Below are 26,926 nucleotides of genomic sequence, written 5' to 3'. Positions count from 1 at the left end.
GGGGGAGAAGGCCAGCTGTCTTCTGGATCACAGGCTGAGGTGAGCCTCAAGAGATTATTCAAGTCAGGGGCTCGAGCGGCAGGCTGGTGTCCACACCCAGGTAGAGTTAATGGGTCTCATAAGAATCTTTACGCTCGGAGCCACCAGTAGGGGATGGGGGGTCGGATATGATGGCCTTTTTGGAGGGTTTGCTATTTCCTATGGTGGGGAGGAGGTGCGCGAAGTGCTGGAGCAATGACTAATTCCTGGGGAAGTCTTAGCAGCTTTAGAGCGGGTGCATACAGGTAAGGCTGCAGGGCTGGATGTGTTTCTGGTGGAGTTTTATAAGACGTTTGCCAGTCAGTTGGTCCCATTGCTGGTGGACATGTCCTTGACCTGGAACTCCTTTCCGGTGACACTAATTCAAGCATTCTGTTGAAAAAGGATAAGAATGTGGGTCGTACCGTCATATTGCATTGCTGAATGTTGATGCCAAGTTATTGGCTAAGATGCTAGTGATGAGGTTGGAGCCCTGTCTCCCTGGGGTGATAGGCGAAGATCTGACAGGATTTGTGAAGGGATGGCACCTGTTGTCCAACGCCTGCTGACTGTTTAACGCAGTTCTCTCCCCTCCTGTGGGGCCTGATTCAGAGGTGGTTGCGTCTTTGGATGCCGAAAAGGCATTTGAAAAGGTGCAGCAAAGGCACCTGTATACAGCTGTGTATTTAGTTTTGGACCAAAGTTTGTTTCGTGGATATGTCTACTGTCTAATGCCCCATCTGCCAACACTTTGAGTTCAGAGTACTTTCAACTGGGTAGGGGAATGAGACAGGGGTGTCCGATGTCTCCCCTCCTATTTGTATTGGCGATTGAGCTTCTGTCTATTGCTTTGAGGGCTTTGAGAAAGTGGAAAGGGATAATTGTAGGGTGGAGCATTGGGCTGTAGGCTGACAACTTACTGCTTTATGTGACAGATCCAGTCCCCACTATGGATGGTACAAAGGAGCTTCTGAAGAGCTTTGGCTCTTTTCCAGGATAAAAGTTGAATCTGCAAACGAGTATTTCCCGGTGGGTCCCAGAGAGAGGGGAGCAAACCCGGGGGTGCTTTCCTTTCACCTTGCCAGATAAAGCTTCAGGTATCTGGGTGTCCGAATAGGCCGGGATAGGGCCGTGTACCATAAATTGAATTATGCCAGATCGGTGAGTAAGATTAAGTCGGATCTGCAAAGTGGGAAACCTTCCCCTGCCCTTGGTGGGCAGGGTCCAGTCTGTCAAAATGAATATTCTTCCGTGGTTTTTATTTCTTTTTCAATGTCTTCCTCCCTAAATCCTTTTTTAGGAGAGTCAATAGGTTGATAGCACCATTTATCTGGGCGGGTATGATTCCTCGAATTAAGAGAATAGTTTTACAAAGTGTTCTGGGCCAGGGTTCAGAAAACTCCAAACTATATCATGGAGTTCACCTGATGTACAACTGTTTATTGATTTTGGTTACGGTGAGCATAAGAGCTGCCTTTCAGGTGGTATTCAACAGAGTTCTAAGGCACTTTTAATCAAAAAAACAAGCGTTATTCTACAAATTTAGTTAACATTTTTATAAACACACAGTAAGAACTTTTTTCAACTACAAACATAAAGACCCATCACAGTTACAGTAAGCTATGTATATTCCCCCTTAACTGTTCCAATTAAATGACAAAACCCAAGTAAAACCAGAAACCCCTTTTCAAAGGTGTAGCCCAGCACATGGCACTTTTACTGGTATAAGACTTGTTATTAATACTCTGTTCCCCTTTCCAAACAACAGGTTTGAATTGCTTCCAGAAAGCAATTATCTCTTTTAAGTTATCAAGCAGTCTGGAAACAACTTTGAAAATGAAGATAGAGAAACACTTCTTTCAGCCTCTGCATTTCAAAACCAGACCAAACTCAAAATCAAAAGTAAAACTCAGAGCCACAGCCGAGCTCCACCCACACAATGACATCACTGAAGCCATGTGATAAGACAAATATATTTCTTAAAGGGACACTCCCATCACAAAAGGGACAGACAATTGGGGAGGGCCTGGCGTTGCCTAATTTGCTTTTTATTATTGGGCAGACAAGAGTGGAAAAGGTGTTGGGTTGATTTAGTGACCCAGGGGCCGCTTGGGTGCAGGTCGAGGCAAGGTCATGTTGGGGGTCTGGGTTGGGAGCACTGGGGACGGCTTCGCTCCCATTTTTATCGACAAAATATTGTACCAGTCGGGTGGTCATATCCACCTTGAAGATGTGGAGACAGTTCAGGCAACATTTTAAGGCTGGGTCTCTGTCGAAGTCGGTCCCTCTTTTTGCCAGCCACGTGTTTGAGCCGGCGAGGCTTGCCGCTTTGTTTCGGGAGTGGGGAAGGAAGTGGCTGGAGAGACTAGGAGACTTGTTTTTGGAAGGGTGGTTTGCCAGCTTGGAGGAGTTAACGGTGAAATACGGGCTTGCGGAGTCGAATTCATTTAAATATCTCCAGATTCGGAATTTTGTAGGGAATGTTTTCCTGACACACCCCAAGACGCCACCAAAATTTCTTCTGGAAAGGATCCTTTCACGGGCGGCACGGTGGAGCAGTGATTAGCACTCCTTCCTCACGGTGCCAAGGACCCGGGTTTCATCCCGGGCCCGGGTCACTCTCCGTGTGGAATTTGCACATGCTCCCCGTGTCTATGTGGGTTTCAACCCCACAAACTCAAAGATATGCAAGGTAGGCGGATTGACCGCACTAAATTGCCCTTTAATTGAAAATTTTTCTGTAAATCTAGAGAATTGGGTTCATAATTTAGGTCCAGGCTGAGCCTTTTGCTTCATAAAATACTTTGAACCTTTTTCCAATCGTGCTCAGGCCCAACAAAACACCTTTTACGAAAGACAGGAAGTTGTGCACATTTTCCCAGGGTGACTCGCTGCAGTCTTCCTGTTGTGTCTTTTTCCAACGTCCTCAGCCAGCTTATCTAAATGCTCGGCTACCCGCTTGCCCCCAAAAAGCTACCAGTCCCAATGTTTTCCTCTGTGAATATGGGGAATTCATTTAGTGCACTTGTTACACCTCGGGTTTCTTTCAACAGCCCAACCATTTTCCTTTATTTACCTGTAAAAGTATGTTTATAGAAATGTTTGACAGTTCATTTAATATTCTCCATCATCCTATTCTAATTTTCTATTTTAGCTTCTAACTCAGATGCTGTTTTATAACCTTCTTAACTGTGATTTTAAATTAATCTCAGTCCAGGTACTATCCATCCTTCCCTGCTATCCTGTGTGCCCAAACTAATTCCACTGTCCAATACTTCTTCACATCTTCTCCTTCTACACCCGCGATATGTACAGGTCCCGCACTGTTTGTATGGTATTTCCAACAATAATCTTTCTTCTCACACCCTCCCTCACCTCATCCCATCTCATACTCTTCCCTTTCAGCAATCCTTTCCCATTGACTTCCCTGAGCACAGTCAAAGTAAATCCAATTGTTTCCTTCACTGCAAAACTCTGTGAGCTCGTGAAAATAACAAATTATGTTCACTGAAGGCACCAAGCACTGTGAGGAGAATGGTACGGCCAGGTATAAAATCAATGCTGTGATCACATCTGTACTGGGCAGAAGGTTGAAACATGACATTCACAAAGGCGTACAGGGTGATTTACAGACAGTAGTGATAACATTTTCACATTGCTTACAATTGATTTATTAAACCATTACGGATTCAGTCCTGTATGGATTATCCAAGATTGATTACTAGGCACAGTCTTGTTGTTGTAATAAAGGCACAGTTGTTGAAGTAATAAAGGGGATGAGATGTTAAGAAAGCTGTTTATGGCCATTCTACAAGCTTTGAGATTATATGCCTGAAATCTCGTCTGTGGTATTGTTATTTACAGCACTACTCATGGAGTTGATAGAAGGTATTCTTGAGACAGCTTTGTGTTGCTGCAGCACCCTGACTGTCATCAATAGACAGTGCTGCATGTCACTGTGGCTGTTTTAACTACAGAATTACCGGTACCAACGGTGAAGTACATTTTACAGCAATTGTCCACAGCTTCATACTATCAAACTATCCAAACATATTATATTCAGCTACAATAAATCCCCATTTTACCTTTCCCCATTTTAGGTCCTTTCACTTTCAAGCTGGTCATTCAACAGGACCTGTATTCTCGTTTAGCTTCACAAAGTCGGTCCACGCAAAGTGGGGCCACGTTACCTGATTGCCGCCATTTCTAAGTGGCTTCTCTCGCTCCCTGGCCATTTCTCTCGCTACCAGCCCCCCTGGACTCATGGCCTTTGCCGCTTCCTGAACCTCCCTCTAGCCGATCCTCCCTCTCACCACCTCCCTCTCCTGAACGCTGGCTGTGAGTGAGGTCTTCTCCTGCCGGTCAAAGCAGCTCCTCTTGCCTCTCCCCACTCACCTCTAGAGCCCTCACTCACAGCCAAGGCTCAAGAGAGGGAGTTGGGGACTGAGAGGTCCCGTGAGAGGGAGGACTAGCGAGAGGGGGTTGGTGGAAGCTGACAACACAGAGGTTCAGCAGCAAGGCGAGGGGCGGGTAGTCAAGGAGCGGGAGAGGACACAAGCCTGGTGAGTTGGCAGTGAGGAGGGGGGCCACGGAGTGGAATATGTGGTAAACGGGAGGTTCGGGAAACAGGATCAGTAGGAGATAATTAGAAAAAGTTGCATATTTTGTTTACATTTTAAAATTTATTTAATTTACCAATATAGGAATTTAACAACGTGAAGTACTTCAACTCACAAGTACACTATTTGAATTTATTTTCTGATGAGACGTTTCCCGCAGAACCTAACTACAGCTTACATTGGTTTTAATGGGTAAGTTGGATTCGCTTAAAGCCGTTTCACTTAAAGTTGTAGTTTTCAGGATCTCAATTATAACTTTAAGTACTGTATATGGGAAATAAACCATCAGCCAGGGTTCTTGGATCCGTGTGCATTAACAGTTGCAAGGGAGAGAGTTGGCCGGAGTTGCAGAGTACCCTCCTGCTTGACCAACTTCCTGTTTCCTCACTGACTTGCTCCAGCCACAAACAATGGCCAACTGGGTGGGCGAGTTGTCCATAACCGTGTGGAACTGTTACAGCATTCGGCAGGGAGCGAGAGGAGAGAAGAGGAGGAATATTAGCCAGGAAACAGTCCATAAAAGAGCAAGGCTGCTGGAGAATATTAGTGTTTTAATTGTTTCTTTCCTCGAAAATATTTTGAGAGAAATGTTGATGTTGCACTTTTCAAAGCACAGCCTCTCCACCCAAGTCATAAAGAGAGGCTGAGCTGCTAAGGAGCTGGCATTGATGCTGTTCCCCCGTAGACTAAATAATCAGTTTATCAGACTTTCTCAGCAACTGGAAAGCACCGTACCTCCCTTGCCTTGGCAAGTTTTTGATACCGTTTTGGCAATGAACAGCGATAGAGTTACAACTCACACAGGTTACTGGGGAAACAGAATAATGTAAGGCACTGAGACAAACTGTTCTGAGAAGATGTAGTGCATTTTACTCAAATCTGAACATTATACTCAGCCATTCGGCCCATCGAGTCTGCACCGACCCACTTAAACCCTCACTTCCACCCTATCCCCAGAACCCAATAACCCCTCCTAACCTTTTTGGTCACTCAGGGCAATTTATCATGGCCGTTCCACCTAACCTGCACGTCTTTGGACTGTGGGAGGAAACTGGAGCACCCGGAGGAAACCCACGCAGACACGGGAAGAACGTGCAGACTCTGCACAGACAATGACCCAGTGGGGAATCGAACCCGAGACCCTGGCGCTGTGAAGCCACAGTGCTATCCACTTGTGCTACCGTGCTGCCCTAGTAGAATCCATGGTAATGCAGCCTAAATGGTCCACTGCAGGAACCAGCTGAAGCTGCCCTACAGTGCCCCAGGGAAATAGCGGGGTGAGAGGTCGCAGTGTGTGTGGGAGACAGAGTGGTTGGGGAGGGTTTAAACTAAAATGGCAGGGTGTGGGAACCGATGCAAGGAGTCAGAGGAGAAGAAAACAAGGACAAAAACAAAAGACAGAAATGGGAGTAAGAAAAATGATAGGCAGAGAAACCAAGGGCCAGATTCAAACAGGGCCACAGTGAAAAATATTGGGAGCGGGACGAGTAGTGTTAAACAGACAATATTAAAGGCTTTGTGCCTAAATGCGCAGAGCATTCACAATAAAGCCGATGAACTAATTGCGCAAATGGACTTAAACAGGTATGATATGATCGGGATTTCAGAGACATGACTGCAGGGTGACCAGGGATGGGCACTGAATTTCCAGGGGTATTCAGTATTTGGGAAGGACAATCAAAAAGGAAAAGGCGGTGGAGTCGCATTGCTGGTTAAGGAGGAAACGATACGATACGAAAGCAAACGATAAAGGAACATCTGTAATTACGGTAATTTTAATCTCCATATGCATTGGGCAAATCAAATTCGCCATACTACCGTAAAGGAGGAATTCCTGCAGTGTATAAGGGATAGATTTCTGGACCAATACGTAGAGGAACCAACTAGAACAGGCCATCCGACAGTGGGTACTGTGCAAAGAGTATTAATCATTGGCAAGCCAGTTGTGCGAGACTCCTTGGGGATGAGCGACCATAATATGATAGAACGTTTCATCAAGATGGAGAGTGAAGTCTCCTGGGTGACTCCCCAGGAGGTGCCCAATCATGGACCTCCAATACCGTGGCCATCTTGTTATGCACCAACTGACCACCATCCATGGCCTCTGGTTCTGCAGAGTGACACCGGCCGTATGGGTGCTACCTGCTCCATCAGAAGGCTCCTTTGCAGGATGAAGTTGCGCTAAATGCAGCAGGAAACAATTACTTTGGGAGCCTTGCCAGGCTATATTGTATTCTTCGTAAGAACATACAAAATAGGAGCAGAGGTAAACCTTACACCACCATGAGCCTGCTCCCCTGTCACCCACCCAGCCCTGGCAGACCCCACCCCTCACCCCAGCCAGCCTGGCCAGTGCCAGGACCAGCAACCCATGGTCATGCCTCTCCGTGTCCATCTCCTCTCTCTGCCTCATCAGCCACGTGCCTGTTTCCCTATTTTTAAAAGCACAAGTGAACCTCGCCGTTGGGAATTCGCTCCAGTGGAGACAGAGAATCGCCGAGGCCCCGGGAATAACGGTTCAGACCCGCTAATGAGATGCCAACGGTGTTTACTGTACGTGCGGAGTGGAATGCATTGATGCCACTGTTGAGGTGACGGAGAATTGCGATTTGAGATGAAACCACGGCACGATCTTGGCATCAAAAATTATTCTCCGCCCAATCACGTTTCCCGATTCCGTCATCAGCCGACGGAGAATCCAGCCCCATGCCTTTGGTTCAGACTGATACAATATACCCCAGCGGTCTACATCTGAGGCTAACACTGAGTAGGGTATCTGATTAAATCTTGCAGCTGGAAGTGATGGTTCTTGTAATCCATTCACAATTGTCACTTTACTGGTTAATAATTGAATATTTTATTGAAAATATTGAACACATTTGTTAAATTGCCACCTCCTCCTCACCGCATACAAAGCCATTAAAACAAGGTGTGAAGGCAGAAGATACAAATTAGAAATGCATAAGTTCTGACATCAAAGTAAAATAACAATCAGCAATGATTAAATTCAAGAAGCTGACATTTCATTTGGTTTGTAAATTTCCACCTTATTACCCAAATTAATCACAGCACCGAATTACTGTAGAAACATGCACAATGCCATCCGCAGAATACTTTTCCAAGCAAATTTGATTTCCAAATTGTAAATTCTGTGATCATTGTGTTTATAATCTATTAGCTGGATTACCCGTAAAGGTCAAAACAGGCGTTTACAGAATCACCTCTGCCAATGTGTTGTTTATTTTGACACCAAAGATGCCATAATCGAGAGCTGGTTCAGTGTCTTGGTGTTTACAGTTTGGGTTGACATCTCATTTTTGTTACATATTCCTGCACTAGTTGGGCAGCTTCCTTCGCCGTTCCCCAGTGGAATGAAACCCCAGACTTCCCGTGACCGTAATTGTGCACCAGGCGCATCTGACGGCCGTCACGTTCCAGCTTCTCCTTTTCCAGCCTCAATACTGCCCTCGCAGGCCTCAAACCCACTCCTTCAAATAACCTACGAGAGAGCTTGAGACTTGGTTCATAAAGACAGCAGTCCTCGAAAATTGCCTTGCTGTCGTTTGGGTCGGCTGACATGCGCCAATCGTCTTTCTGCCATGTTCCGCCCAAGATAACGCTGGTGATTCCTGGGAAGATGTACGTGGTCCTTCCATTTAAACAGATAAAGTGTTTCAGCCAAGGAGCATGAACTTTCTGGATTTGGCCCCTGACTGGATATAATTTCATATCTCCAGTAAGCGCCCTGGCTCCAATACCTGAACAGTTCACAATGATGTCAAACGTTCCGTCCAGTTCCCAGAAATCCCTGATCTTTGCAGACCGTAATCGGCCGCCAGCATTCTTTAACCTGAAATTAATAATTCAAACTTCATCAACACACAAACAGAATTCTACAGTCAGTAATAGTCAATAGATCAGTGGATAAAGAGGAAAGGATCACACAGGTTTCCCTCTCTAGTCCATGAAGCCTATCAGGGATTACATTACTTGTCACTTGACTGACAGAGATTTGTGCCTCTTCCCACTTGATGTTCTTCCCCAACCTTCTTCCACCCCTTCCCTGCAGCTACTGATATCCCTCCATTACTTTGCTGCCTGTTATCAACTACAAGCACTGGGTGAAAATGACATTTGGAAAAATAATGGTCGACAAGCACAGTCAAAGATGATCTCTAATGAGCTAAATAGCATCAGAACCAGAAAAGGATCAGAGGTGGGTCAAACCCAGGCATTCAAGTGTTTGAAATTTCAAGCCTGCCTTAGATATTCTCAAGGGTACAGTGGTGACTCCTGTATGTGATCCGACATCTTACTGTCAAGGCTGTGTCTGTACTGCTGAATATCTCATCATACAATTAGCATGCCCTGGGGCTGTAACAGTAGTACGCATTTGTAATCTGCACTGGAGATCATCCATGCCTTCATGTATGCTTCTCTCATACAAAAGCAAAGTGAAGCAGTTCAGTCAGATGAGGGCAGATAAAAACCATTGAGAAGCTTCATTTTACAGACAGTAGGTGAATGAATGCAGCAACAGTTGTGATCACCCTGACCTGCCCAATTGCTGCAGTAAAGGTGAGTAATATACAGAGACTGCACCATCCCTGTTTGTCTGAACTTTTCATGGTTAGCCTTCCGATTCTGCAGGATTCAGGTTTGAGGTTGTTCAGATTTCCATTGCTGGGCTTAGCTACCTATACTCGATTGATTGCCTCTGTGTCCATTTGTCTTTCTTCTCTATATTTCTCATTAGCTCTCTGATTCCATGAAATGAAAATTCCAGAGGACCATAGGCTATTCTCCCCTTTTGAGAGAGATCTGACTGGTGGTGGTTTAACTAACCGTCCACCCAACTGAGCTAATCTCAGCTGATGAATCAGCACTCCTCCATATTGAACACCACTTGGACGAAGCACTGAAGGTGGTAAATGTTCAAAATGTACTCTGGGTGGGAGATTTCAATGTCCATCACCAAGAGTGGCTCAGTAACGCTACTACTGACCGAGCTGGCCGGATCCTAAAGGACACAACTGCTAAACTGGATCTGCAACAGGTGGTGAGGGACCAACAAGAGGGAAAAACATACTTGACCCCATCCACAGCAATGTGCCTGCCACAGATGCATCCGTCCATGACAGTACTGGTAGGAGTGACCACCACAGTCCTTGTGGAGACTAAGTCCCTGCTTCACATTGAGGATACCTTCCATCATGTTGTGTGGCACTACCATCTTGCTAAATGAATTGTATCCAACCACAATCTGCAACCTCATGGCCCGGCATATCCCCCACTCTACCATTACCACCAAACCAGGGGGTCAATCCAGGTTCAATGAAGAGTGCAGGAGGGCATGGCAGGAGCAACAGCAGGTATACCGAAAAATGATGTGTCAACCTGGTGAAGCTACAACACAGGTATACTTGCCTGCCAAACAGCATAAGCAGCAAGTGAGAGATGTAGCTAAGCGATTCCACAACCAGCGCTTCAGGTCTAAGCTCTGCAGTCCTGCCGCATTCATCGTGAATGGAGGTGGACAACTAAACAACTCACTGGAGGAGGAGGCTCCACAAATATCCACATCCTCAATGATGGAGGAGCCCAGCACATCTGTGCAAAAGACAAGGCTGAAACATTCACAATAATCTTTCAATCAGAAAATGAAGCAATGGATCCACCACAGCAGAAAAAAGGGAGGAGGAAAACAGAACCAAATGAAGAAGAACAAAGCAGGAACAATACTAAAGGGAATATTCTTGGTACAAGTTCCAGAACAAAGAACAAAAGAACAAAGAAATGTACTGCACAGGAACAGGCTCTTCGGCCTCCAAGGCTGCGCCGGCCATGCTACCCGTCTAAATTAAAATCTTCTACACTTCCGGGGTCCGTATCCCTCTATTCCCAATGCAGTAATGCGAAAGGGAAAGAGGAAATGATGAATAATCTTGATGCAGCTTCCGAGGCGAATGAGAACTGGAGGCTCGATGACGATGATGATGGTGAAGACAAAAATCTACTTCACCAGCAACGGCGTGAAGTAAGCAACTGGGTAATGAGTGATAAAGAGGAAGCCGAGGAAGGGGAAATGGCGCACAGAGCAGGTGAACAGGAGAGTGTGCAGCAATTGGAAACATCACACAGACAGGCAAGGCACTCTCACATGCAGAAGCCCAGTACCTGATGAACCAGAATCAGTAGAAGATGCAAGTGCTTTTCAATCCATACAGCAGAAGATACCTCAGCGAGCCTCTTGCATGTATGGAAGTAATTGTTACAGGAAAAATCCACAACATTTTCAAGAGCTGAGTCACCCTGGTGATACTGATTATGAAGACTCGACGAGTGATGAGAAGGATGATGACAAACCAGTGTGTCCTTTTGGTACAGCTTGCTACAGGAAAAACCCACAACACCAGAAGGAATACAACCACACACACACCCTCCAGAAAATGAGATAAGAAGACCAAAAAGAAAAGTTGATCAAAAAGGTAAAAGTATGTTGAGAGTGACACTGATGGTGAACCCAACCAGTATAATAATCGCTTATTGTCATGAGTACGCTTCAATTAAGTTACTGTGAAAAGCCCCTAGTCGCCACATTCCGGCGCCTGTTCGGGGAGGCCGGTGCGGGAATGACCTGATTGACAGTTTTATTGATGATGAAGAGGATGATTAGGACCCAACTGATGAAGATTCTGATTGGGCGGCAAGTTCAGAGAGCAATGAAGATATTGATACACTTAGAAAAGAAGCCAATAGATTTGTAAAGAATAAAAATTGAGACTGGTCCTTGCATATTTTTAACTTTGAGAACCAATTGATTACATTTTCCTTCTTGTTGCAATGAAAAGGACACTTGTTGGCTTGAGTTTCTTTTACAGTTAAGTATCACACTGTGTCCTCTTAATTTAATCCTAGATATGAATGCACATCATCTCCTTTCAATTTGAAATAATTGTTAGTTCACTGAATGAGACCTGGAAATGTATTTGAGCATGTTTCACGTCATCTGAAGGCTTCTGTGGGCAGGTTCAATTAGGAGAAGAGCAGAAAGTTTTCAACACTTGCTTGTTGCTCGTAAAACATGAACGTTTCAGTATATTGTTACTTTGTCCTCATGCTAGAGAAAACAACGGGCTTATTCCTGAGCCACCTACTTTGCAGTTTTCTCCTCAGTAGCAGGCTAGGTGCTGTAGTACAAGATCCTCGGGATTTGGAAATTTGTTAGTGCAAAGTTTGATTTTTGTGTTAAATTTAAAGAGGACTGCAATAGCACAGTAAGAAAAGAGCAAAAAGAAAAGTAGCACTGGAGTCTTACTGTGCAGTTAATGTCTTCATTTCTGTTGACTGATTCAGGCATGCCCACCAGAATTTAACTAAACTGTTTGCGTGCAGTCATTTTTTAAACATCTTTGTTTTGGAATGGAGAAGCAAGGGAGCTCTACAGCACTAATGCACTTCTGAATGTCTGATGCCTACCACTGTTCTGACAGATGTTCCCTCCTTCCAGACGTAAGTGATAAGAAAATCTTACAAGATAAAATATCTGGGTGTCAACTGATCAAAAATGCCAAATTTCTGATTTGCAGATGATGAGCATCTGAATTAAGAGCAGTGATAGGCCATGAGCCTGTTGTGGTGCGGCTGGAATCCTGGGAATTTGAAAGTGACGCAGCCTAATTTGGCAGAATTGCTTCAAGTAGAAACCGTGCCCTAATAAGCTGAAGGGTCTGATGAAAATTCTGATCTTGGCAGCCATCCCTTCTCGATGGCTGGTGTGGGTCTGAGCCATCCAACCACCTAGGGAACTCCGTATCGAACCTGTATGGGCTCTCTACCCATCTGCAATTAGGAACAACCAAATTCATATGTCGCCAGCAGAACGTACTTGTATAACAGTACTGCTACTGAAGTACAGGCTGTTGCTGGTGATAATGCTATAGGTTAATAGGGCCATAAAACTTATTGAAAAGGTAATTGAAATTCTTAATGTCAATTGGAATTGGCTGCCAGATAGTTGCTATTAATGCTGCCCGATGGAAGAAGTTGGAAGAGTGAATAAGCCGTGTGGGGGGGGGGTTTGATTATGCTTGCCGAATTTCCTTGGTTTCCAGAGGAAGTATAGGCACTGTTGCGATTTCTTGGTCATAGCGTCAACGTGGGTGGACCAGGATAGATTGTTGGTGATGTGCACACCGAGGAATTTGAAGCTGTGAACCATCTTCACCTCGACCCCATTGCTTTTTTAAACAAAATTTATTGTATTACAAACATGTATCAAAACAGGTTACAGCAGATAAACACACCCCAGGAAACGCATGTCCCAGCAATCAACAATACAGTCTGTGCAGATTCCACTCCCCCTCCCAACTCCACTTCCCATTTCTCCTTACCTCAGCCCCATTGATGCAGACAGGGGTGTGTACGATACTTTGCTTCCGGAAATCAATGACTAGCTATTTAGTTTTGCTGACATTGATAGAGAAATTGTTGTTGCTGCACCACTCCACTAGGTTCTCTATCTCCCTTCTGTATTCTGACTCATCATTGTTTGAGATCCGACCTACTACGGTCGTGTCATCAGCAAACCTATAGATGGGGTTGGAGCCAAATTCTGTCACACAGTCGTGTATGTATAGGGAGTATAATACGGGGCTACGTACGCAGCCTTGCGGGGCCCGAGTATTAAGAACTCTCGTGGGGGAGGTGTTACTGTTTATTCTTACTGATTGTGGGTCAGAAAGTCGAGGTTCCAGTTGTAGAGTGAGGAGCCAAGTCCTTGGTTTTGGAGCTTTGATATGACCTTAGCTGGGATTATGGTGTTGAAGGCAGAGCTGTAGTCAATAAATAGGAGTCTGACATAGGTGTCCTTGTTGTCGAGATGCTCCAGGGATGAGTGTAGGTCCATGAAGGGGGTGTCCAGAGATGACATCCCTGAAAACTGAATAGCTAGGACCACACTAGAATAGTTCTACATAAATTAGTTTTTTTTTAAATCATTTTTATTGGAATTTTTTACAGAAAATATAACAACAAACAATGAAATGCAACAAAATAACCCCATAATAACTGTAACACCCCCCAGACCGTATCAACGCATGTATCACATCCCCCCCAACCCCAATGAACAAGAGAACTTAAAAATAAATTAAAATTAAATAAACAGTCATCGTCATCGTCCCCCCTTTTTCCTCCCCTTCCCCTTTTTCCTCCCCCTTCCCCCCTCTTTCCTCCCCCTTCCCCCCTTTTTCCTCCCCCTTCCCCCCTTTTTCCTCCCCCTTCCCCCCCTTTTTCCTCCCCCTTCCCCCCCTTTTTCCTCCCCTTCCCCCCTTCCCCCCCCTTCCCCCCTTTTCCTCCCCCTTCTTCCTCTCCTTCCCCCTTTTTCCTCCCCCTTCCCCCCTTTTTTCTCCCCCTTCCCCCCCTTTTTCCTCCCCCTTCCCCCCCTTTTTCCTCCCCCCTTTTTCCTCCCCCCTCCCCCCTTTTCCTCCCCCCTCCCCCCTTTCTCCTCCCCCTTCCCCCCCTTTCTCCTCCCCCTTCCCCCCCTTTCTCCTCCCCCTTCCCCCCCTTTTTCCTCCCCCCCTTTTTCCTCCCCCCTCCCCCCTTTTTCCTCCCCCCTCCCCCCTTTCTCCTCCCCCTTCCCCCCCTTTCTCCTCCCCCTTCCCCCCCTTTCCCCCCCTTTTTCCTCCCCTTCTCCCCCCTTTTTCCTCCCCTTCCCCCCCCTTTTTCCTCCCCTTCCCCCCCTTGTTCCTCCCCTTCCCCCCCTTTTTCCTCCCCTTCCCCCCCTTTTTCCTCCCCTTCCCCCCCTTTTTCCTCCCCTTCCCCCCCTCGTTGCTGCTGCTACTGTCCCCGTACCCTATCGTTGAGCCAGAAAGTCGAGAAAAGGTTGCCACCGCCTAAAGAACCCTTGTACCGATCCTCTCAGGGCGAATTTGACCCTCTCTAGCTTAATGAAACCCGCCATGTCGTTGATCCAGGTCTCCACGCTTGGGGGCCTCGCATCCTTCCATTGTAGCAAGATTCTTCGCCGGGCTACTAGGGACGCAAAGACCAGCACACCGGCCTCTTTCGCCTCCTGCACTCCCGGCTCCACCCCAACCCCAAAAATCGCGAGTCCCCATCCTGGCTTGACCCTGGATCCCACCACCCTCGACACCGTCCTCGCCACCCCCTTCCAGAACTCCTCCAGTGCCGGGCATGCCCAGAACATATGGGCATGGTTCGCTGGACTCCCCGAACACCTGACACACCTGTCTTTGCCCCCAAAGAACCTACTCATCTTAGACCCAGACACGTGGGCCCGGTGCAGCACCTTGAATTGGATGAGGCTAAGCCGCGCACATGAGGAGGAAGAATTAACCCTCTCCAGGGCATCAGCCCATGTCCCGTCTTCCATCTGTTCCCCCAGTTCCCCCTCCCACTTAGCTTTCAGCTCCTCCACTGATGCCTCCTCCACCTCCTGCATAACCTTGTAGATATCAGATATCTTCCCCTCTCCGACCCAGACCCCCGAAAGTACCCTGTCACTCACCCCTGTCGTGGGAAGCGAAGTGAATCCCTCCACCTGCCGTCTAGCAAACGCCTTTACCTGCAGATACCTGAACATGTTCCCCGAGGGGAGCCCAAATTTCTCCTCCAACTCCCCCAGGCTCGCAAACCTCCTATCAATAAACAGGTCCCTCAGCTGCCTGATGCCCGCTCTGTGCCAACCCTGAAAATGCCCATCAATGTTCCCCGGGACGAACCGATGGTTCCCCCTTAACGGAGCCTCCATCGAGCTCCCCACATCTCCCCTATGTCGCCTCCACTGCCCCCAAATCTTGAGGGTAGCCGCCACCACCGGACTCGTGGTATACCTCGTGGGAGGGAGCGGCCACGGCGCCGTTATCAGGGCCCCCAGGCTTGTATCTCCACAAGACGACATCTCCATCCGTTTCTATGCTGCCCCCTCCACCTCCATCACCCACTTGTGCACCATCGACACATTGGCTGCCCAATAATACCCCAAGAGATTGGGTAACGCCACCCCCCCCCCCCCCCCCCCCCATCTCTACCCCGCTCCAAGAAGACCCTCTTCACCCTCGGGGTCCCATGCGCCCAAACAAAGTTCATGATGCTGCTAGTCACCCTTCTAAAAAAGGCCCTAGGGATAAAGATGGGCAAACACTGAAAGAGGAACAAGAACCTCGGGAGAACCGTCATTTTGACGGACTGCACTCTACCCGCCAACGATAGCGGCACCATGTCCCACCTTTTAAATTCCTCCTCCATCTGTTCCACCAGCCTGGTAAAATTAAGCTTATGGAGAGTCCCCCAACTCCTGGCCACCTGCACCCCAGGTATCTGAAACTCTTCACTGCCCTCTTAAACGGGAGCCTCCCAATTCCCTCCTCCTGATCACCCGGGTGCACTACAAATACCTCACTCTTGCCTAAATTTAACTTATAGCCCGAGAAGCCCCCAAATTCCGCCATCAGCTCCATCACCCCCAGCATTCCCCCTTCTGGGTCCGCCACATACAACAGCGGGTCGTCCGCATACAGCGATACCCGATGTTCCTCCCCACCCCACACCAGACCCCTCCATCTCCCTGACTCCCTCAACGCCATAGCCAAAGGTTCAATCGCCAATGCAAAGAGCAAGGGGGACAGGGGGCACCCCTGCCTGGTCCCACATTAGAGCCTAAAGTACTCCGATCTCCTTCCATTGGTAACTACACTCGCCATCGGAGCCGCGTAGAGCAGCCTCACCCATTTGATGAATCCCTCCCCGAATCCGAACCGCTCCAGCACCTCCCACAAGTACCCCCACTCAACTCTATCAAACGCTTTCTCTGCATCCAGCGCCATCACTATCTCCGCCTCCCTCTCCACTGCCGGCATCATAATAACATTTAGCAATCTCCGCACATTCGTGTTGAGCTGCCGTCCCTTGACAAATCCTGTCTGATCCTCGTGTATCACCCCTGGCACACAGTCCTCTATCCTGGTGGCCAGGATCTTCGCCAGCAACTTAGCATCAACATTCAGGAGCGAGATAGGCCTGTATGATCCACACTGCAAGGGGTCCTTATGCCGCTTCAGGATCAGAGAGATCAGTGCCCGCGACATCGTCGGGGGCAAAGCCCCCCCCTCCCACACCTCATTGAAGGCTCGCACCAACAGGGGGCCCACCAGATCCGCATACTTTTTATAAAATTCCACCGGGAACCCATCCAGCCCCGGCGCCTTACCTGACTGCATTTGTCCAATCCCCCTGACTAGCTCCTCCAACTCTATCTGCGCCCCCAGCCCCTCTACCAGCTCCTCTTGAACCTTTGGGAAACATAGCCTGTTCATGAAGCTCTCCATCCCCCCTCTCCCCATCGGAGGTTCCGACCGGTACAGTTCCTCGTAGAAGTCCCTAAAGACCCCGTTTACTTCTGCCCCCTTCTGCACTACATTCCCACCCTTATCCGTCACTCCACCAATTTCCCTAGCCGCATCCCGCCTACGGAGCTGATGCGCCAACATCCTGCTCGCCTTCTCCCCATACTCATATACCGCGCCCTGCGCCCTCCTCCACTGTGTCTCCGGGCGAATGTTTATGATTGTTAATATTATTGTTATTTTTGGTATTTTACTATGGTGCGTTATTGTTGTATAAATTCAAAATTTTTCAATAAAAATTATTTAAAAAAAAAAACAAGTCAAATTTGGCCTGCAAACTACGCCGTTCCCCCAGCAACCCCTCCTCCAGTGCCTCCGCGTATCTCCTGTCCACATCCAGGAGCTCCCCCACCAGTCTCTCCCTCTCCTTCCTCTCCCTCCTCTCCCTATGGACCCGGATGGAGATCAGCTCCCCCCGGATCACTGCTTTCAGAGCCTCCCAGACCATCCCCAACTGGACCTCCCCCGTATCATTGGTATCAAGATACCCCTCAATACTTCCCCGGACCCTCCTACACACCTCCTCATCAGCCAGCATCCCCACATCCAGGCGCCACAGCGGGCGCTGGTCCCGCGCCTCCCCCATCTCCAGATCAACCCAGTGCGGAGCATGGTCTGAAATTGCTATGGCCGAATACTCGGCATCCTGCACCTTCGGGATCAATCCCCTGCTCAGGACGAAAAAATCTATTCGGGAATAAACCCTATGGACATGAGAGAAAAAGGAATACTCCCGCGCTCTCGGCCTCCCAAACCTCCAGGGATCCACCCCTCCCATCTGGTCCATATACCCCCTCAGCACTTTGGCCGCCGCCGGTCTCCTACCCGTCCTTGAACTGGACCGGTCCAGTGGGGGATCCAGCACTGTGTTAAAGTCTCCCCCCATGATCAGGCCCCCTGCCTCTTGGTCCGGAATGCGGCCCAACAAGCGCCTCATGAAGCCGGCATCATCCCAATTCGGGACATATACATTAACCAGCACCACCTTCTCTCCCTGCAGCCTACCCTTCACCATGATATATCTGCCCTCCTTGTCCGACACCACCTCAGCCGCCTCGAACACCACCCTCTTCCCCACCAGAATCGCCACCCCCCGGTTCTTCGCGTCCAATCCCGAGTGAAAAACCTGCCCCACCCACCCCTTCCTCAGACCAACCTGGTCCGCCACCTTCAAGTGGGTCTCCTGGAGCATAGCCACGTCCGCCTTCAACCCCCTCAGATGAGAAAATACCCTAGTTCTCTTAACCGGCCCATTCAGCCCCCTCACGTTCCAGGTAATCAGCCGGATCAGAGGGCAACCCGCCCCCCTCCCCCGCCGGCTAGCCATAGCTTATCGACTGCTCGCCCCAGGCCAGCACACCCCGCCCGAACCGTTCCCCATGGCGATAATGCCTCTCCTCTACCCCCCCCGGCCCACATCAGCTCTCTCCTGGCCCTTCCAGCAGCAACCCGGTATTTCCCCCCCCCCCCCCCCCCCCCCCAGGCCACGACCCCTCCTAGCCGCGACGCACCCTCCATGGTACTTCCGTGAGTCAGCTGACTTCTGCTGACCCCGGCAACTCCCGCCAAAACCCATCCCCTCCCGGCATGGGGTCATCCCCCTCTTGCCACACCTCCTTGGCACCGCTTCAGCGCGGGAAAGAAAACCAGTAGAGGCCACGCCCCCACCGCCAGCTCCGCCTCCCACGCCCCGCAGCGCGGGAAACCAGAGGAAAGCCCGCGCTTTCATACTGCCACACCCCACCCTTCTGACGCAGCTCCCCAAAATCCAGTTTCACCCCAACCCCCGTACAGAAGAGAACATATAAAACAGAAACCCCCAACATTCCCCACATACCCCACAACCATACCCAACAAACAGACCCACCCGGAAACAGAGCAAAAAGAAAACCAGCATAAAAAACACGTGTCAAAATTGCAGAACAGCAACAGCGAAAACAGCAACGGCCATAGTGTGTCCCCAGACCCTAGTTCGAGTCCAGCTTCTCCGCCTGTACAAAGGCCCACGCCTCCTCCGGGGACTCGAAGTAGTGGTGCCGGTCCTTATATGTCACCCACAGACGCGCAGGCTGCAGCATTCCAAATCTGACCTGCCTGGCATGCAGCACCGCCTTCGTCCGGTTGAACCCGGCCTGCCGCTTAGCCACCTCCGCACTCCAGTCCTGGTAGATTCTCACTACCGAATTCTCCCACTTGCTGCTCCTCTCTTTCTTGGCCCAGCGCAGCACACACTCCCGGTCGCTGAATCGATGGAACCGCACCAGCACCGCCCGCGGGGGCTCATTTGCCTTGGGCCTCCTGGCCAGCACTCTGTGAGCTCCCTCAAGCTCCAGGGGCAAATGGAAGGACCCCGCTCCCATCAACGAGCTCAACATCGTGGTCACATACGACGGGAGATCCGACCCCTCCAGCCCCTCCGCCAGGCCCAGGATCCTCAAATTCTTTCACCTCGTGCGAACGTCCAGCTCCTCCAAGCGGTCTTGCCACATTTTGTGAAGTGCCTCGTGCAACTCCACTTTCCCCACGAGGACCACGGCCTCCTCCTCCCGCTCAGCGGCCTGCTGCTGCAACTCCAGAATGGACACCTCCTAGGCCGCCTGGGTCTCAAGCAGCTTGTTGGTAGTCGCATTCAGGGAGTCCAGCAACTCAGCCTTCAGCTCCGCAAAACAGCGCAGAAGAGAGGCTTGCTGCTCCTGCGCCCACTTCCACCAGTCCTCGGGTGTTCCGCCGGCCGCCATTTTGTCCTTTTTCCCCCGCTTTTCTTGGGGAGCTGCTGCAGCTTTTTCCTTTGCCCCACTCTGGGTGAGCACCATAAATTATGGGGAATGCTCATCTAGACACCTTCCCCCACTGGGATTCATCGAGACAGCGCAGTTTGGGACCCTCAAATAGGCCCAAAAGTCCTTAAGTAGCGGGAGCTGCCGAACGTGCGGCTTAGCTCCGCATAGCCGCAACCGGAAGTCCCTACATAAATTAGTTTATTAAAGATTGAGATTAATCATAGAAAGTATACGCAGTAATCATTATTAACCATTAAACCTATATTTTTAGGACATAGCAGTAATAAGCATTTAAACTCTTGCTACCAACCAGTGGCCACAATGCATGATGGGATTTATGCTGGCTAACTTGCCCATGTTTTTGATGGGATTGTGTGGTCAGCAGATTACTTAGTCAAATTAATAAACAGGTTTTATCAGTGGCCCCAATATCCTCTTTCAAATAATCCATGGAGTAAAGAGGCAACCAGCTTTGGTATCCTGCCCCTGGATAAACTTTTTTTTAAAAATATTTTTTTATTCTCCTTTTTCACATTTTCTCCCAAATTTACACCCACCAACAATAACCAATAATCAGTAACAAATATGTCAATCCCCATATCAATAACAACGATCCCATCCTCCCACCAAACCCCAAACATTAGCCCGCATGTTAACATAAACAAATGACAAAAAGGAATCAGGAATCACCCATAGTCACCATTAACACATCCAGTCCCCCTCCTCCCAACCCTCCCACCAATCCCCCCCAACTAATGTTCGATGTTATCTAGTTCTTGAAAGTGCATGATGAATAATGCCCATGAATTGTAGAACCCCTCCACCCTTCCCCTCAGTTCAAACTTAACCTTCTCAAGAGTCAACAGGTCCCCCCCTCCATGTCAGGGCACAGGGTGGAGAGGCTGCTCTCCAACCCATCAGAATCCGCCTTCGGGCGATCAACGAGGTGAAGGCTACAACATCTGCCTCCGTGCCTGTTTCCAACCCTGGCTGGTCCGACACCCCGAATATGGCCTCCCGGGGGCCCTAGTCGAGTTTCATGTGCACCACTTTAGAATTTACCCTAAAAACCTCCTTCCAGTAATCCTCTAGCTTTGGACAGGACCAAAACATATGAATGTGATTAGCGGGCCCCCCTTCCCGCAACGCTCACACACATCTTCTACTCCTTCAAAGAATCGGCTCATCCTCGCTCTCGTGAGGTGCGCTCTGTATACCACCTTCAGCTGTATCAGCCCTAACCTCGCACATGAGGTGGAGGCGTTCACTCTCCGGCGCACCAGAACCCTTCCTCCATATCCTCGCCCAACTTTTCCTCCCACTTTGCTTTGATCCTTTCCAGTGGTGCCTTCTCCTCTTCCAAAATATCCCTGTAAACCTCTGACACTACCCCCTTCTCCAGTCCCCTTGTCGTCAGCACCTCCTCCAGCAATGTGGAGACCGGCTCCACCGGGAAGCTCTGTATCTCCTTTCCGGCAAAATCTTGAACCTGCATGTATCTAAACATTTCTCCCTGCTCCAGCCCATACTTTGCTTCCAGCTCCTTCAGTCCTGCAAACCGACCCCCAAGAAACAACTCCTTCAGTGCCTTAATCCCTTTCTCCTCCTATTTCTGAAAATTTCCATCCCACCTCCCTGGCTCAAATCTGTGGTTCCCCCGAATCGGCATTTCCCTTGACCCTGCCCCCAACCCGAAGTGTTGGCGAAACTGCCTCCAAATTCTCAATGAAGCTATTATTACCGGACTCTCTGAGTATTTCCCCAGGGCCATCGGGAGCAGCGCTGTTGCTAGTGCTTTCAATCCTGACCCCCTGAACAAACTCTCCTCCATTCTGACCCACTGGGAATCAACCCCTCTAACCCAGCTCCACACCTTCTCCACATTCGCCGCCCAGTAGTAATACATCAGGTTCGGAAGATCCAAATCCCCCTGTCCCCTCTGTAGCAGCACCTTTCTAACTCTGGCCACCTTCACTGCCCATATGAACGACATAATCCTTCCCTCAATCTCTCTGAAAAAAGCCTTTGGCAGGAAAATCGGGAGGCATTGAAAAATAAACAGAAATCACAGCAACATGTTCATTTTAACCGCCTGTACCCGACCCGCCAGTGACAGAGGGAAACCATCCCACTTTGCCAGATCGGCTTTCACTCTCCCCACCAAACTAGTGATGTTATACCTGCGGAGCACGCGCCCCCCCCCCCCCCCCCCCCCCTCCCGGGCAACTTGCACCCCCAGGTACCTAAAGTGAGTCCCTGCCCTACGGAATGGCAGCCCCCCCACCCACCCCTGCCCCCACCCCTGGCCGAGACACCACAAAATACTCACTCTCGTCAAGATTTAGTTTGTACCCCGAGAAAGACCCAAACACTCGAAGCAGCTCCAATATTCCCCCTATCGCCACACTCGGTTCCGACACGTATAACAGCAAGTCATCGGCATATCAGGACATCCTATGCTCTATCCCCCCCCGCACTATTCCTTTCCATACCCCCAAACATCTTAATGCGATGGCCAACGGCTCAATCGCGAGTGCAAATAGCAGGGGGGACATCGGACAGCCCTGCCTTGTCCCACGGTGGAGAGAAAAGTATCTCGAGCTGATGTTTGTGCGGACACTCGCCTTCGGCTCCTTATATAGTAGCTTTACCCAACCCACAAATCTGGGTCCAATCCCAAACCGCTCCAGAACTGCCATCAAGTACCCCCATTCTACGCGGTCAAACGCCTTCTCAGCGTCCAATGCCACAACCACCTCTGTTTCCTTCCCCTCTGCCGGTGCCATAACCACGTTCAATACCATTCTAACGTTTGAAAACAGCTGCTTCCCTTTCGCGAACCCCGTCTGATCCTCACCTATCACCTTCAGGAGGCACTCCTCCAGCCTACCCACCAGTACCTTCGCCAATACTTTTGCGTCCACATTCAGAAGTGATATGGGCCAATACGACCCACACTCTGTCGGATCATTATCTTTTTTTAGCAACAGGGAAATCGATGCCTGCCCCAAGGTTTGTGGCAACACCCCCTTCCCTATCACCTCTTCAAACATCCCCACCATCAGGGGTGCCAGCTTATCCTGGAATTTTTTATAATATTCCACCAGAAACCCATCCGGCCCTGCCACCTTCCCCGACTGCATCCTCCCAATCGCATCCTTTATCTCCTGCTCCACTATTGCTCCTTCTAATGTAGCCCTGTCTCCCTCCCCTAGCCTCTGGTACTCTAACCCATCTAGAAATTCCTGCATCACACGGTCTCCCCTGGGTGGCTCTGACCTGTACAACCTCTCATAAAATTCCTCAAAAACCTTGTTAATCAGATCCGGAGCCACCATCAACTTCCCTGCCCTATCCCTCACCTGCACAATTTCCCTTGCCGCTGCTTTCCTCCGGAGCTGACCTGCTAACATCCTTATCTCCATGTTCATAAACTGCACCCCTTGCTTGTCTCAGTTGGCGCACTGCCTTCCTGGTGGACAGCGGTCGAAGCTCGCCTGCAGTTCCTTCCTCTTTTCCAGCTTCGCTGGATCCTCATCTTCTGCATAACTCCTATCTACTTCAAACATCTCATCTATTACCCTCTGCCGCTCCAACCCCTCTTTGTCCACCCTGGCCGTAAACAAAATTACCTCACCCCTCACCACCGCCTTTAGAGCCTCCCAGACAACTGTCTTCGAAACATCACCCGTACAGTTGAAACCTACATATTCCTTAATTACCTTTTCAATTTTGTCACAGAACACTTGGTTCCCCAAAAGCCCCACATCCAGTTTCCACCCCGGCCTCTGCACTACCCCCTTCTCCAGCACCATATCCACCCAATGTGGAGCGTAATCTGACACTGCAATTGCCAAGTATTCCGACCCCTTAACCCCAGCCAGCAAAGCCTTCCCCACCACAAAAAGTCGATCCGCGAGTATACCTTATGGACTGCTGAGAAAAATGAGTACTCCCGTTCCCTCGGGTGCAGAAACCTCCAAGGGTCCAGCCCTCCCATTTCCAACATTAGCCCAGCTAACGGCATCATCCGCTCCCCCCCCCCCCCCCCCCCCCCCCCCCGATGGGACCAGTGTGCGTGGCCGTGACCTGTCCAACCTTGGCTCCTGCACCAAGTTCCAGTCCCCCCCCCCACTATCAGTTTGTGTGTGTCCAAGTTGGGGATGGCCCCAAACACCTTCTTTGCGAATCCCACATCGTCACAATTGGGGCCGTCTATACTTAACAGCGCCACTAACCTCCCCTCCAGCACCCCTGTCACAATCACATATCTACCCCCCTGATCTGCCACCACCTTCTCCATCTGGAACCGTACTCTTTTGCTGACCAACACCGCTACCCCTTGAGCCCTTCCATCAAATCCAGAGTGAAACACCTGACTAACCCAGCCCTTTTTAAGTCTCTCCTGGTCCTTCACCCTCAAGTGAGCCTCTGCCCCTGGATGAACAATGAGTTGGACAAGAACTGACTATGACACAACATTGGCAATGTCCGAAAAACAACTTTAGAATGGACACAAGATCCTGGTAAACAACAGGTGACAGGATGGGGTTAAATCATGAGCTGATCACAAGTCATTATTTTGTAATTTTACTGGATAATATAAAAGTGACAGCTCCAAGAGTTGGATCAAGTCCAACTGGGTTGTGCTATTGATTTTTGGAAAACGCTCTAATTAATGTGTTTTTATCAGTGATCAATAGATTGATCTTGGCATTTATCCAGATCTATCTCTCATGTACACAAAACCAAGCTTGGGATAATAAAGCCATCTTAACCTGTCTGTGTGTCTGTTCTGTTTATTAAGCTAAGCCATAACAATGAGGGAGGAACCCCATGTAAAGGCTAGCTGACTACGCAGGCCTTGGAAACGCTCCTACAGAAGAACCAAGGGATTGATTAAGAATGGGAAAATAGAGTACAAGAGCAAGTTTGCAGGGAACATAAAAACTGACTTGAAAAGTTTCTATAGGTACGTGAAGAGAAAAAGATTGGTGAAGACAAATGTCTTACAGTCAGAAACTGTGGAATTTCTAATAGGGTACAAATAAATGGCTGAGCAACTAAATGCATATCTTGGTTCTGTCTTCACAAATGAGGACACAAATAGGGTACCAGAAATGTTGGGGAATGCAAGGTTGAGAGAGAAGGAGGAACTGAAGGAGATCAATATTAGTAGAGAAATTATGTTGGGGAAATTAATGGGATTGAAGGCTGATAAATCCCCAGGTCCTGATAATCTACATCCCAGGGTACTGAAGGAGGTGGCTCTGGAAATAGTGGATGCATTGGTGGTCATCTTCCAGGATTCTACCGACTGGAGAACATTCCTGCAGATTGGAGGACGGCTAATGTGACTCCGCAATTTAAAAAGGGAGGAAGAGAGAAAGCAGGGAATTATAGACCAGTCAGCCTGACTTTGTAGTGGGAAAAATTCTAGAATCCATTATCAAAGATTTTATCGCAGAACACTCCGAAAACAATGGCAGGATCGGACAGATTCAGCATGGATTTCTGAAGGGGAAGTCATGCTTGACAAATCTACTGGAATTCTTCGAGGATGTAACCAATGGACTTGATGAAGCGGAGCCAGTGGATGTGGTATATTCGGACTTTCAGAAGGATTTTGACAAAGAGATGCATAAGAGATTATTGTGTAAAACTAAAGCGCATGGGTTTAGGGATAGTGTATTGAGGTGGATAGAAAACTGGTTGGCAGACAGGAATTAATGAGTCTTTTTTAAATTAGCAGGCAGTGATGAGCGGGGTACCACAGGGATCGGTGCTATAACTCCAGCTGTTCACAATATATATTAATGTTTTAGATGAGGGGGCAGAATGTGATATCTCCAGGTTTGCAGATGACACCAGGTTGTGTGGGGATGGTGAGTTTGAGGAGGATGCAGAGATCTTTCAGTGTGATTTGGACAAGTTGAGTTAGTGGGCAAATGAAAGGCAGATACAGTATACTTTGAAGAAATGCGAGGTTATCCACTTTGGTAGCAAAAACGAGATGGCAGACCATTGTCTAAATGGCCATAAATTAGGAGAAAGGACTGTGCAATGAGACCTGGGTGTCCTCGTACACCAGTCACTGAAGGTAAGTATGCAGATACAGCAGGCGGTAAAGAAATCAAATTATACGTTAGCCATCATAGCGAGAGGGTTCGAGTACAGGAGCAGAGATGTCTTGCTGCAATTATACAGGGCCTTGGTGAGGCTACCCACGGAATATTGTCTGCAGTTTTGGTCTCCTCATCTGAGGCAGTGCAGTGAGGGTTTACCAGACTGATTCCTGGGATGGCGGAACTGACATATGAGGAGAAATTGAATTGGTTAGGATTGTAGTCGGAGTTCAGAAGAATGAGGGGGGATCTCATAGATACCTATAAAATTCGAACAGGACTGGACAGGGTAGATACAGGATGGATGTTCCCGATGGTGGCTGTGTCCATGACCAGGGGTCACAGTCTAAAGATATTAGGACAAAAATGAGGAGAAATTTCTTCACCCAGAGAGTGGTCAGACTGTGGAATTTCTTGCCACAGGAAGTAGTTGAGGCCAAAACATTGTATGGTGTCAAGATGCAGTTAGATATAGCCCTTCTGATTTGGATTTGGATTTGTTTATTGTCACGTGTACCGAGGTACGGTGAAAAGTATTTTTCTGCAAGCAGCTCAACAGATCATTCAGTACATGGAAGAAAAGGGAATAAAAGAAAATACATAATAGGGCAACACAAGGTATACAATGTAACTACATAAGCATCGGCATCAGATGAAGCCTACAGGGGTGTAGTGTTAGTGAGGTCAGCCCATAAGAGGGTCATGCTTCGGGGGCTTTGAGTCCCTCCAGGTCAACAGTATTCGTCGCCGGGCTACCAGGGAAGCAAAGGCCAAGACATCGGCCTCCTTCTCCTCCGAGACTCCCGGGTCCTCCGACACCCCAAAGATTGCCACCTCAGGATTCATTACCACCCCAGTTTTCAAAATCTGGGACATGATGTCCGCAAATCCCTGCCAGTAACCCCCGAGTCTAGGGCACGACCAGATCATGTGCACGTGATTAGCCAGCCCACCGGCGC

General features: G+C 48.8%; 1 protein-coding gene across 7 annotated transcripts in view; it reads right to left on the bottom strand.

Moving 5' to 3' along the window:
• ddo (D-aspartate oxidase) overlaps positions 1–26,926 on the bottom strand; it is a 216,476-nt gene that overhangs the window by 36,425 nt on the left and 153,125 nt on the right. For 5 of the 7 annotated variants that reach the window (XM_038799172.1, XM_038799168.1, XM_038799173.1 and 2 more), the window contains exon 5: positions 7,471–8,487. The exons of the other annotated variants lie outside the window; for them this stretch is intronic. In XM_038799172.1, the coding sequence (XP_038655100.1) occupies positions 7,929–8,487 (559 nt within the window). In that variant the 3' untranslated portion in view covers positions 7,471–7,928. Of the gene's footprint in view, positions 1–7,470; positions 8,488–26,926 lie in introns of those variants that run through there. 7 annotated transcript variants of the gene reach the window in all.

This window comes from Scyliorhinus canicula, chromosome 6 (genome assembly GCF_902713615.1).
Source record: "Scyliorhinus canicula chromosome 6, sScyCan1.1, whole genome shotgun sequence".
NCBI lineage: Eukaryota > Metazoa > Chordata > Chondrichthyes > Carcharhiniformes > Scyliorhinidae > Scyliorhinus > Scyliorhinus canicula.
The sequence above is the reverse complement of the archived record's forward strand: the minus strand, read 5'-3'. Positions and strand labels throughout refer to the sequence as shown.